The sequence below is a fragment of the Chelonia mydas genome, chromosome 1 (assembly GCF_015237465.2).
Source record: "Chelonia mydas isolate rCheMyd1 chromosome 1, rCheMyd1.pri.v2, whole genome shotgun sequence".
Taxonomy (NCBI): domain Eukaryota; kingdom Metazoa; phylum Chordata; order Testudines; family Cheloniidae; genus Chelonia; species Chelonia mydas.
In genome coordinates, this window is record NC_057849.1 from 314,826,341 (window position 1) to 314,839,382 (window position 13,042).

At 38.3% G+C, this 13,042-nt stretch overlaps 1 protein-coding gene across 6 annotated transcripts in view; it reads right to left on the minus strand.

Moving 5' to 3' along the window:
• The window catches only part of TAFA5 (TAFA chemokine like family member 5), a 601,401-nt gene that overhangs the window by 29,660 nt on the left and 558,699 nt on the right, over positions 1-13,042 (minus strand). For 5 of the 6 annotated variants that reach the window (XM_043550983.1, XM_037889075.2, XM_043550993.1 and 2 more), the window contains one exon: positions 3,435-5,712. The exons of the other annotated variant lie outside the window; for it this stretch is intronic. Coding sequence is in view for 2 of the 5 variants with exons in the window: in XM_037889075.2 (XP_037745003.1) it covers positions 5,704-5,712 (9 nt within the window). In the remaining 3 variants the exon portion in view is untranslated. Of the gene's footprint in view, positions 1-3,434; positions 5,713-13,042 lie in introns of those variants that run through there. 6 annotated transcript variants of the gene reach the window in all.

Sequence of the window (13,042 nt, forward strand, 5' to 3'; positions counted from 1 at the left end):
AATCTAATTGGCCTAAAGGCTTGTCTTTGTTGCTCAGTGCTCGAGTTAGTATACCGGACTTACTGTTTTCGAGCTAGCCTAGCTTTAGTGAGTGTGACAACATTGCAAAACAACAGTGGAGCAACACAGAGAGATTGGATTAGCAGTTGTAACTCAGGCTGCTGCATCCTCACTGCATTACTAGCCTGAGCATTTGGAGCATTACTGCTTCAACCTGCCCCCTTTGGCAGGCCAGCTAGTTCAAGTTTAAAGCTAGGATCACTTAACTCGATCCAGAGATATGTGTGTGTGCACAGAAGGCTAGTTAGGGCTAACACTTGAATTATGGCTCAAGCTAACAATGCAGTGAAGACAATCCCTAAAGTCTCTTCAGTTTAGATTTACACTCACATTCCCATCTCAAATCCTGTAATGTTTCTCCCTAAACAGTCAGAATTGTCCCCCTTTTTGTGTCCATGACTTGGCCTGGATTGTGTCATGTATCTTTAGGAGGCATACCTCCTTTTTTACACAAAGCAAATTTAACCTGTGGAATTCATTGCCACAATATATCATCGAGGCTGAGACCTTAGTAGAATTAAAAACAAAAACAAAACAAAAATGGATAATACAATTGTATGGATAATCATAACACCAACAGTTACATCAGGCAGAAAAAAAATATAAGGAATAACCCCCTCATGCTTCAGGGCATAAGTCAAGCTCTAACTGATTGAAGTTCAGAAGCAACTTGGATGGGTTATTCCATACGTGGTCATTAGGAGATTCTAGCAGGAATTATCTGCAGGATAGTGGACTAGATGGACCACTCATCTGATCTGATATGGCGATGCCTGCATTCCACTGGTGTCAGTCCTCTAAAAATGGCCTTGTGTAAAGAAGCATTCATGTAACATGCCAACAAAATTAGTGCCCGAGTTATATCCATCATCATATGCACATACTACATACTACTAACTCATCACTTTTCATTAACTTCTATGATTTTTGCTGTCATCTTCATCTGTAATTATTCTTTCCTATAAGCAATCTTTTCTAAATTCCTACTATCAGCTTACTGCCATTATTTACTACTATTCCTTGGTATAGTCAAGTACATTTCAGCATCAGTCTGCAGGGGAGGGTGAAAAGGTGGCTATAAATCACCTTTGCACTGACTCAATCCTGAGGCCACCTGGGTGCCAAACTGGTCCACTGCATAAATCAGAGCAGCCTGAAGACTGCTCTAATTTTCACTGGTTGCCAAAGGCCCTTTAAATGCTAGCAGGTATAAGCTACTTCCCATGCTCCCAATATCAGTGTTTAGGAGCGAGGATGATGGTACAGGAACTCTGCACTTCCTGAGGATTCCCCTGCATGCAGGAATCTTCCCCTGGCTGCACCTGTTGTGTTTTGGACTGCATTACAGAGCAGGAATTGGAGCTACTTCTTGCAATTTCCAGGCAATTCTACCTAATTTTCCAAAGGTCCATTCCAAACCTTTCTAAAGGAGAAAGCTATTGTACATCTTACTGATTCAACATTTCCCTTGACACAGTGCTTAATCACAAACACCAATGACTTCTATTTCTCTGCCAAATTTCAGTTCATCCCTTAAATGGATATTTATGCTCACACTTTCAAGTCCACTTTTTAATGGAACTTTCTTTGCATTTGTGACATACAGACATTTAAGAATACCCTTTCAGCTAGCCCCAAATACTCTCTTTCTGATATTTTTTTTCTGATATGTGGAGGGAGGAATTATGTTCTTGACCTCAAGCGTTACCATGCTAGACATTCACTGTGAAATACAGTGCTATTTTTCTCCTTGAATTTTAGTTGAAAATGCTTCTGTCTTCCCTTCCTAGGTACCGGTATCCAATTTTGCCTTGGCTTGTTCTGTCCACCTGTTCATTAGTTTAGACTATCAGAGCTGTGTTTATCCTTTAAGCCAGTGGTTCCCAAACTTGTTCCGCCGCTTGTGCAGAGAAAGCCCCTGGCGGGCCAGGCTGGTTTGTTAACCTGCCGCGTCCGCAGGTTCGCCTGATCGCGGCTCCCAGTGGCTGCGGTTCGCTGCTCCAGGCCAATGGGAGCTGCTGGAAGAGGTGCGGGCCAAGGGACATACTGGCCGTCGCTTCCAGCAGCTCCCATTGGCCTGGAGCAGCGAACCGTGGCCCCTGGGAGCCGCAATCGGGCAAACCTGCGGACGCGGCAGCTAAACAAACCGGCCCGGCCTGCCAGGGGCTTTCCCTGCACAAGCGGCAGAACAAGTTTGGGAACCACTGCTTGAAGCCAACTCATGTATTCCCTTTTGGTTCAGACATAGCTAATTCTGCTTGTACAATTCTTCAGCCATGGTACTGCCTTCTTTATTTTCTTATGGAACTCTAATTAATACTCAAGACGATGATTACTAGGCCATATTACATAGAAAATGCGAGGGTTAAAGATTTACACAAAAACATGTGGGTACACTTTCAGTAAACAAGCAGCGGACCAAAGAACATTGTGTGCATAAAACCTGTACAGTAATAAAAAGAAAAAGTTTTGTTCACAATAAAAGCTTTTTTGAAAATTATATGAAAGGTTTTCTATATTTTTCTGTATTTCTGTTTTTGTTAGACTGTGGGGTGACCTTTTTCTCTAACTCTACCCTTTTCATATTTTATTGTCCTTTCCATGTGTTTTGGAAAGTTACCCATTTGAAAACTGAGAAAAGGAGGATATTTAACAGCATTCAAATCCGACATGCCTCTCCTATGCTTTGAATTTCTTTGTGGAAGAGGCACATAAAATACCCACATAAACAAATCAAAATTCTTTGTGAAATCAAGTTCCGTAAGGTTTGAAGCCCACAATACTGTAAAAGTGTAATGTCACTGAAAGATAAAGGTTTCAGCATAGCACTGAGGACACTAATTTACATTTACAAAACCAGTCAGTATATTTTGTTCATTTGAAAATGTACATTCTGAAAAGTTCTCTTTTGAAGTGGCTTGAGACTGCTGTCACACAAACTAGGCCCATTTCTAGCTAGAATGTACACATGTCTCTGACCAGTAATCTAAACTTTTCTTGCTTTGTTACTTCTCCTGAGCTGACCTTAAAAACCAGGACATCTTTCTCTTTTGCTGAACATTCAAAGTAATGAAAAAGAGATATTAGAATAAATTTTCAAAAGTGACCAGTGATTTTGGGTGTCCAATCTGAGGACATGTTAAAGGGGCCTAATTTCCAGAGAATGGGTACTCGGTGCTTGTCTCAGACTGGGCACCCACAAATGTCAGTGCCCAAAACTGTTAGGAATTTTGCAAATGTAGGGTATTATTTCAATTTCCAGTACTGAACATTTTCACCTATTTCATTGTGAGAATCTACTTCTCTGTTCCCCTACCCGCAAGCACTCTCTACTGAAATTCTCTGTGTGACATCACGATCAGGGAACAAAAGTCTCACTTATAAAAGGATTTTCTTTATTTCCATAATTTAGCTGAACCAACACAAAACTGAATACTGTAAAGCAACAAAAATGTAACATCTTTAGTTTTTCTGTGTTTACTAAATAAGGCTACTACACTCCCTTAAAAATAAACTGAAACAAAACAGAAAATTGGTGGAGTGAGGGATCTGGCTCTTGAGTTCTAGTAGTACAGTAAATGTATTTACCATCGTTTATTGCATGACATTTCAAACCAGACATTGGTCATTTATAGTGCAGTCAGTCCATAACACTTTTCAAGTGGCTGGCCTGGAATTGCTACTTTGATACTGGTCAAAAAACTTAAGATTAAATAAGAAATTCTTATATATTTATTTTACTCAAAAGACACAGTCACCTATAATTCATGGTTTCTGCAACCTGTGTATTAAATAAGCCTGAATAGTGGAACAGGCCTTACAAAAAAAATAACTTTTTGTTTTTGTATTTTTTATCTATGGCTGCTTGAACAGTCTCTATATATTTTTCTTTAGTAGCATAGAACTAGCATAGTACTAAAAGTTAATGGGAGTATTAGGTAGTATACTAATATAGTGGAAACTTGGAGAATCGTTAAAACTGGAATACATTTGCCAGGAAGAAGTTAAGCTCATTTGTTGATTTCATCATATCAGTATGTACCAAACATATATAGAAAGGTACAGTAATAGGGAGTGAGGGATCTTTTTATCTTCATTTCCCTTCTTTTCTATGCTGTCTTTGCATTAACTTTTCACTACCTGATAATGCCAAAAAAGTGGGCTTTCTAACGATGAGGTAAAACATTGAATCTGGGTCAAGGAACAGGCTGCAAATTGACTTTTATACTGTATTATCTAGAGAAGGGTGGGGAGAAGGAGAGAGAGAGAGAGAGAGAGAGAGAAATAACTTGGTATGGAAAGCCATGATTAAAATATTTTACACTCTATTTTTACCAGTACATAAAGACCAAAAAAATGCCTTCCAACAGTGCAATGGCTGAATGCATTTATGTAATATAAACAACATTATTCTTTGCTTTTTCTACAGAATCCTCTCTGGTCATGCTTTACATCCAGAATGCCCTAATGGAAGAAAGCAAATGACACCTGTCACTTCAGAGACAACTGAAGTAATAAAACACAACTTAACTCTGAACCCTTTGTCATGACCATCAGAGTTACCACGTTAATTGTTAAATAGGATTTTCTACAAATATACAACATATAAAAACTGTTAAATATATAACTTTAGGCTTTTCAAAATACATTTAATGATCTCTTTCAAACAAGTGTTACTTTTTTTTTTCTTTAATTTGCTTTCTGGTGCTAAATGGTGTATCAGATGAGACATAGGCCACGGATGACCAAACATGCTCTTTGCAAATACTGTATTATCCAATTTTAACTATCAAAAATGGAACTGTAGAAGAGGCATGTTTAACTGGTTAAAACTGAAAATGATTTTAGTACGAGAAAGTCAATCTAAGTACAGAGGAATAAAGGTGCCATGTAGACAGTTTGTAGCTGTTTCATCAAAGTTTTTCAAACATACGCCATTTTCTCTCCATGCTCCATTTCGTAGTTTATAATGTGGTTTTTCAAGAGTAATTTTCTAGTTTAGTTTTTACTGCAGTGTTCCATAAAGACTTCTGCTGTACAGGAACATCTCAGCTTTGTGAGAGTTGAAATCATGTCTTTGTGGAGACCACCCTACAATTTAACCCAGATAGCTCTGTTAACAGTAAGATTGTGTCCACTTTAAAATAGATTTTGCTCTTTGGTCTATTGTATATACTGAAAGTATAAGAAAATAAAAGCAATTCAGACAGTCCAGGGCACAAGAAGAGATTCTCTTTTGCACCTCAGTGTCCTCCCATAGACAAAACAGTCTTCTCTAAGGCTGATTGGGATGAATACTCTTCAGTGCAGTAGCCTCTTCAGATCAAAACATGTAGGTAACATCGAGTCCAGCAGTGGTGTATAACGCAGATGAAACATTAACCATGAACTTTTTGTATTGCTAATGCCCAAGCGTATCTCTTATATCTATATTCCTTAGTCCAATGCTCCTTAGTATGGTAGAACAGACTTTTAGCTCATAATGTAGAGGAATTATGCTGTCTTTTATGAGATATAGAGAAACAGACAGTTGAATTGATGACATATAATGGATGATGATCCACAGCAGTGAAACTTGACTAAGGTAAGTAGCTCACACAGAACCTAGACCACTCATACGAGGATTCTTTGCTGCTGCATTTGTCAGGAGACCTGTAAATCAATAAGAACAAATGAGTCAACATCTTACTCTCCACTTTTGGTTATCTTTGCTGTCCATTATTTCAAAATATACTGTACAGAGATTCCAAGGAAGAAGTTAATGATTTGGAAAATATTTATTTGTTACCACAAACATTTTCTCTGGGAAACAACACTGATATAATCTATATACGTTATTTGTTGTATGAAATTTTAACCATGATGTCTAGTTAAAAATTAAAGTTCTATGACAATGTTATGAATTAATAGTTTACAACAGCTTAACTGTTACTGTCTACTATGCCCCCTGCCCATCCATTTTTCTAGTAACTTTACAGAATTCTCTTTCTTTTGTATTAAGTTACATATAAAATGATCCAATAAATGCTTTATTATGAAGTTTAAGATTCTTTCTATCCTGTACAAATGGGATTTGATAAAAACTGAAATCCAAAAGTATTTATATTTAATAAAAAATGCAAGTATGTTTCTACTAGGGGCTTTTCTGCTTCCAGTTTCTCATAGCATTGTTCAGCACACTAATTTATTCAATACTGCCCTCTAGTGATGCCATTACAAGTACAAATTAATACAAAAGTATATTTATGATCAATGTAGTTAGAAACTTGTTTTAATTATAGAGATTTAAAAACAAAAAAAAATGAAATTGCAAAAATCATTGCCTCAGGAACCTCAGGAAAGAAAAATGCAGTAGAAAACCTTATAAAATGAAAGGAAAGAAAAGAGATAGTAGTTTGAAAGAGAAAAAACAGAACAAAAAAGTGCCCACTAAAGATAAAATGAGAACAATGAAAGACAGAATAAACATAAAGATAAAGAAATGGAGTGTTTATATGACAAGAAGCCTGTTGGACAAACTCACCAAAAATACCAGTTTATAAATTGTTTCTAAAGTACACAGGCATTGTTCAGAGAAAAATGTTTTGAGGTGTATTGAGGAAACATGATTACTACAAAATGCTGTTTGAATGTTCAAACGCTGCCTTCTTTGTTTTCGGACATTTCTCAGTAGTTAAAATTCTCATTGTTGATAGAAATACCAAGCATAACTCCAGAAAATACTAAAAGTGTATGCGAAAGAGCAAAATAAATAAGAAAATCCAATTTCCTTGGTTCAAGTCGTGTATGAAATTTAGATTTATTTTTTAACCTACCCCTTGGAGAGGTAAATGAAAGAAATACCTGCCTCCAAATCAGTTTAGCAACAGCTTGAAACATTTCTCTCTCTCTCTCTGTATATATTTGCCCTATAAGGCATAAAGTGTATTTCACAGATTTCTGCTTTTATCCTCTCACCTTTTCCAGGAAAAAACACCCCAGAAATCTTGAAAACAGCCTTTTCTTTTCGGACTAGTGATCAGATCTCCACATGGCCTCAGACAGGCTGAAGGCAAAAAACCTGGATGATTATTGAGGTATATTCTCTTGTTTTATATATACATTCAGCAAGAAGAAATTATGTTAAAGTTCTGCTTCAGTTAAATGTTTTGTTTCCCATTTACATTCCTTCCTTCTGGTCTTCCAGTTGCAAAGGTTTAGCATCAGTACAAAATTCTGAAGTCTAGGAATAACTTTTATGCAGGATAGCACATGAAGCTGGAGTTCTCTGACTTATTAGGGTGAAAGTAAGCTACTATTCTGTGAAGGATTATGCTGACCTAGCTCATGATTTCTGAATCATGCTGGAATTGCCGAAAATTAAAAGCAACAGCATAAACTGCGCTGTGGGTCCCAGTATGGAGATAAATTCAGATCCAACCACACTCATTTGCAGAAATCTATTGCTTTGTCATTTCATGGATTTAAAAGTCTCCTGCCTTGCTATCCCTGCCTCCACTTTGAACATTCAGATTTTCTGTGTGAATATGATATCAATGCTTTAAGAGATAAAATGAGAGGAGTGGGAAGGATTCTACATTGTAAAACGCTAGGGAACAGTGGAGACAGTAAATTAAAAGGATGGAGAGAGCATGAGGAGGAGAAGAAAGATTGCAAACTTGCTTCTCATCTCCATGCTATCCTCCCTTCTCTTCATTCTTCATGATCTACAAATAATCACCACACCCCATACAAATTAATAAAGAGAAAAAAATAGGCCCCTGAATGACTGGAATAAACGGAATTCTTATACCATATACCCTGGTAGCTCAACCCTGCAACCAGACCCCTGGTGTTGGAAAATGAATTTAAAGGAAAAAAGAGACACTTTAAAGCTATTCAGAATACCCACCCTGACTAATCTTCAATTCCTCATACAGCTACTAATTAGTTTGACACAGATTACAATACAAGTTATAAAATAAGTAACTAAGAATGTAAAAGCTTTTAGCATTAGAGAATGCTTTTGGTTTTCTAATCTGAAACCTTGCAGCTGAGGTAATAAAATCCTGGGCTCCAATTCCCTGGCTCAAGCTTCAACCCTGGATCTGTTTATGTGTTCACAGGTCCAAGTTAGGAATACAGGATGAAATCCTGACCCTGGTGAAGTCAGTGGGAATTTTGCAGTGACTTCAATGGAACAAGAATTCACCCCAAGTTTTCACAAAGTAGGTTTTAAGTCCTTCTAAAAAGAACTGTTCTGCTTTGCTTGATACACTTCAGCCAGTGCATGCTGGCAAGGACAATCCTACATTTCTGTTGTTTGCTTTCCCTAATATAGTTTTTCTGTGTTGCTGCAGAGATCGCATTTTCTGAATGGCATATTGGAAATATTTGCACCCAATGCTTAGGGTATTGATAAAATTATTATAATCTGCATTAGCAGCATACTTCCCAACCAACTCTTGATAAACCATCACCCAGCAGCCCACTAGACAGAAGGATCCCACTCCCCACCAATACGTAGAATATAAAGTGAAAGGAATATGGGAAGGTTTTCTCCCCCTCCTCTGCCAAGTCTTCCTCCTGTCTTCCTCCTCCCTTACATCTCAGCCTCCTGCAGAGTTTCCAAGCTCCCTCCTCAGCTGAGGCAGAGCTACCGCAGTACTTACACTCCTCACAAGGGCTGAGCCTGAGTTCCTGTGCTTTGTAAATACTTCTCCGCCAGAGCACTCACCATCCTTGATTTAAATTGTAAAATGCAAGTAGTTGAATGGATTTGTCAAGAGTTGTCTCACCTCTTCCCCACCACCAGGGAATCCCTAAATTTTACACCTTTTCCTATGCTACACAAAAGACGATCTTATCCCATTGTTAGCACTGTGACTTACAAAATCAGTGCAAAATTATGAAACTCTCAATGCAATGTAAGCTACAGTAGTTACTTCCACATAACTGTCCAGTTCCTGCAATATTACTTCTCACGTGTCCTCTACTATGAGTCTTTACTCCACCCTACCTTACATTTGGGTTTTAGCCGATTAACTGATACTAGCAGGTTGCCCCAACAGATACCCCTCCACAGATTATTGAAGCAGTGTTCTTCCCAATGGGTTTTTTATTGTCTTACATAACTATGTATTTATGTGCATGTGCATGTATGTAAACTCCAGAACAGATAAAGGGACCACATTTTGTTTCTGCAGTCAACTGAGGGGGCAATTATCTAATAATATTTAGATACCTACAGCCTGATCCCAAATCCACTGACGTTAATGGGAGTTTTTCCACTGAAATTAAAGTAAGTTTTTAGATAGATTTAATGGGCTTTGGATCAGGCACCATCTGCACTTGCAAGTAACTGACACTACAGTGGGCACAAAATTAGAGGCTATTTAAAAAAAATGGCCCAGCACATCTGTCTCTATACTACTTATAGCAAGAGGATCATAATTTGGGGAATCTTGCACTTGTCAGTCAGATACATTGAACTGACAAATGTCTATCATTTTTTAATCAAATCTAACCACCACAGTAGTGTATTTAAGCTCTGTGTGTTTACATGTAGCTAGATCCAAATCACCCTGGTAGCAGACTTGACAATATCCCATGAGCAAACTTTATGCAATTAAGATAAGTTTAGTGAGTTAAGTTAAACTTTACTGAATTAACATTAATATCTTTGAGGTACATAGCATTAAAAACACATGTGTGTATGTGTTGTTGTGGCACTGTATGTACCTTCTCTAGTGAGGAGGAGGGATGCAACAAACTTCCTCCGTTATCAACCCTCTGAAGTCACCCCCCTCTGGGAGAAATGCAGAGTTCTTTGGATTCTTCAGAGACCATCAGACAAAGAAAATACTTTTGGATAAAAGACTGGGGTTAACCTGCCCCAGGGGCTTCTTCCTGTTCCAGCAAACAGACAGGACCCCTGATCCACAGAGGGCCCCAATTGTTAGGGGAGTATTGGAAGAAGTTGACCAGCTGGGGCCTCATAAGACTGTGTGCTTGTTCTGAGCTGAAGCTCTGATGAACTTGCAACCATGATGATGTCCCTAGGGTGGGTATTAAAAGAGTGCATTTGCCAGAGCCCATGTAAGTATTGGGATGAACTCTGGTAAGCTTATTAGCATGTGTGCAAGTACTTTTATTGTTATTAATATGTTTTCTCTGTGATGCTTGTAAGCTTGCTTAGAAAGAGTTGTGTGGTAATTTATATCTGTAGCAATTACACTGTTATCCGTCTCTGAAGAGAAAGCAAGCAGGTGTCCTAGGGCAACCTGTCTGTGCTGGGAATGACGCAGCGAAGGAAAGGCAACTGTCCAGCCTGGAAATACCCCAGTCAAGAGAGAAAGAGACATGTCTCCACCCAAAAGAGGCAACATTTGGGGAGCTGTAAGCTGAGAGTGGGTGCCCTTTTGTGCCACTCAGGGGAAATACAGCTTGTAGTTGCCATGAACTGTGACAACCCTCATCTACAGTATGTCCCATGACATGTCAGAGAGAAAGTAGTGAATAACTTAGCAGCCTTTTTCCTGAATGTCTATTAAAACATTATTTACAATATAAGAAAAACCAAACCAAATCTTTCACATAGCGACAGAAGTGTTATTATAGTTCTTAGATGGTTTAACCATTTTTGTTTATTAAAGCAATTCTAACATATGAACTTGATTCTTCTAACATACTTCCATGGGGAGGAGGGAAGAGTGGGGGGAAATGCATGACTAAATAAAGTATAAAACTAAGAAAAGTTAATGGTTCATTCTTGATAGCAAAGACAGATATTAAAGGAAAATGAGTTATCAACAGAGATTGGAAATGTGTGGTGCATTCCTTACCTAAAGTAACAAGATGAGCTTTCCACCAAAGTATCTATCTCCCACCATAGTAACTAGGCTCTGAACTAATGACAACATATCTGGGACTCTGATTACAAACCAGCAAACGAGGTTCGCAAGAGATCTCCGAGCCAGGGCTGTGTTTTCGAGCATGTGTGGACTGAGCTTTTATTTCACTTGGAATCCATAAACATGCCAAAAATTCCACCCAAATCTTGGCAAAGGTTTGGCAATTTCACATGGGTTGCACTCTCAGTTTTCAGAAAGAAAGTGAAAGTCAGGGAACGTGAACCAAAGCTGTAGTTTTCTACTGTGACAGCCAAGAGCCTAATTTACATGAGACCAACAGATGGCTAGCGGAAGTAAGGACTGATCCACCTCCCCTGTTGTCTTTGCATTCCACAATGCCACGTCTAAACTGTCTACTATTTGTCCAACACTACTTTCTGGACCTTCTCCAGAGTCCAAACAGTTATAAGTGGCCATTGAGGGGTTTGTGTTAGGTAACAGCTAAAAGGCTTGTCCTGCCCACATGTTTTACACTTTCAATTGCCTTTTAAAACAGTCTTGCTCCATCTACCTATTTTAGGATTTTATACAGCGCTCATCACCGTAGTATCTAAGCACTGGCTCCTTTTGTTTCTTGCCTGGACTACAGTCTGAAAAAAACCCCTAATAAAAAGATAATTTACAAAGATGAATACAGGTATCTGGCCAGTCTCTGCCTCAGAAAATGTATTCATAACGGAAACAGTCCCAGTGGTTTGCAGCAATTGACTGCAAGACAGATAAATAGCATGTCTTTGCCCTCTGCTGCTGCAGCTGTCTGTTCTAGGACTCTGAATAACCACGCATGAATAATACCACAACAGAGATGGAAACCATTAAAACTCCCAAGAAAAACCTGACACTGCCCTGTAAGGCACCTCACTCTTCACAGGAATAAAAATGTAAATTTCTTGTGATGATCTTAGCAGCAATACCAGCCTGTTGCATTTACCTGAACTGCCACAGTCCCTGTGTGACAATTTATTCAGTATTGCTCCTTCCCTCCACTTTCTCCCATGCTATTCATTTATGCAAATTGATTTTTCAACGTTCACAAAAGGACAAGTTAATCTAACTTTAAAGTGACTATAGCTATTAGAACAAAAAAAACCAACAACAACAAAAAACAACCCAGCATGAAGTGGTTTATTTGGAAAAGATGTATATTTATTATATGTCACTGAACTAGCCACCAGGCAGGCCATTTTAAAAAGTTCAACAGCTTTTCGCTCCCACTGTATTCAAAGTGTAATAGGGTAGGTCATACCTATTGAATGTGTTTGTGGATGAATGTTTATAAAGATCAGCCTCACACATTATGTAGTCCATACCCAGCCATGCTTTCTATACATATATATTGCTTTTCAATAAGTTAGAAATCTGGAGATATCTATATCTGTTAGTATTCTTCCAAGAAGACTTTTCTTTAGCATGGATTGTTTGCTTATTCTACATCCCCCATTCAAATCAGCGACAGAAAGGAAAAATGATTTGCCTGTGGGAATAGGAAACTAATGTGCTAATAACAATTGGCTGTGGCTCCTATCGCTCTTAGGACATATATTTCCCCCCACAACCATTGTCCTCATATCAATAATTTTACCAGAATTCAAATAATAGATGTGCCCAATATTTTTCCTAAACATCACTCCTGCTTCCCCTGTCATATTTTTTTCTTCCTTTTGTATAAAAGTTATGGTTATATTTCTCTTCACCTTTTGGGGATTTGTTCTTATGAAAACTTTAAATGTTGTGGGAGTCAGAATCTGATACCTTTACTCAGGCTGTATTGGACCTTACTCTTTGAAATCAGTGGGACTACTCACAGAATAAGGTGAACAAGGCTACTAGAACCAACTCCGCAGCATGTGTAAGGTTATTAGAACCTGCCCCATAGTTGATTGGTGGCGTAGCTGACACAACCAAGTGCTAGTGCAGGAACCCTAGATTTAGAACACACTTTGATATTCCTGACTTAGCCATGTCATGGTGATGCTATATCATATTTCCTATAGATAAAAGGGGAAAGAGGCAGGTGATATTTCACACTACATGACTCCATAGGATAGCCAGATAATGAAGCAGCATTAATAGATGGTCTTATTAAGACT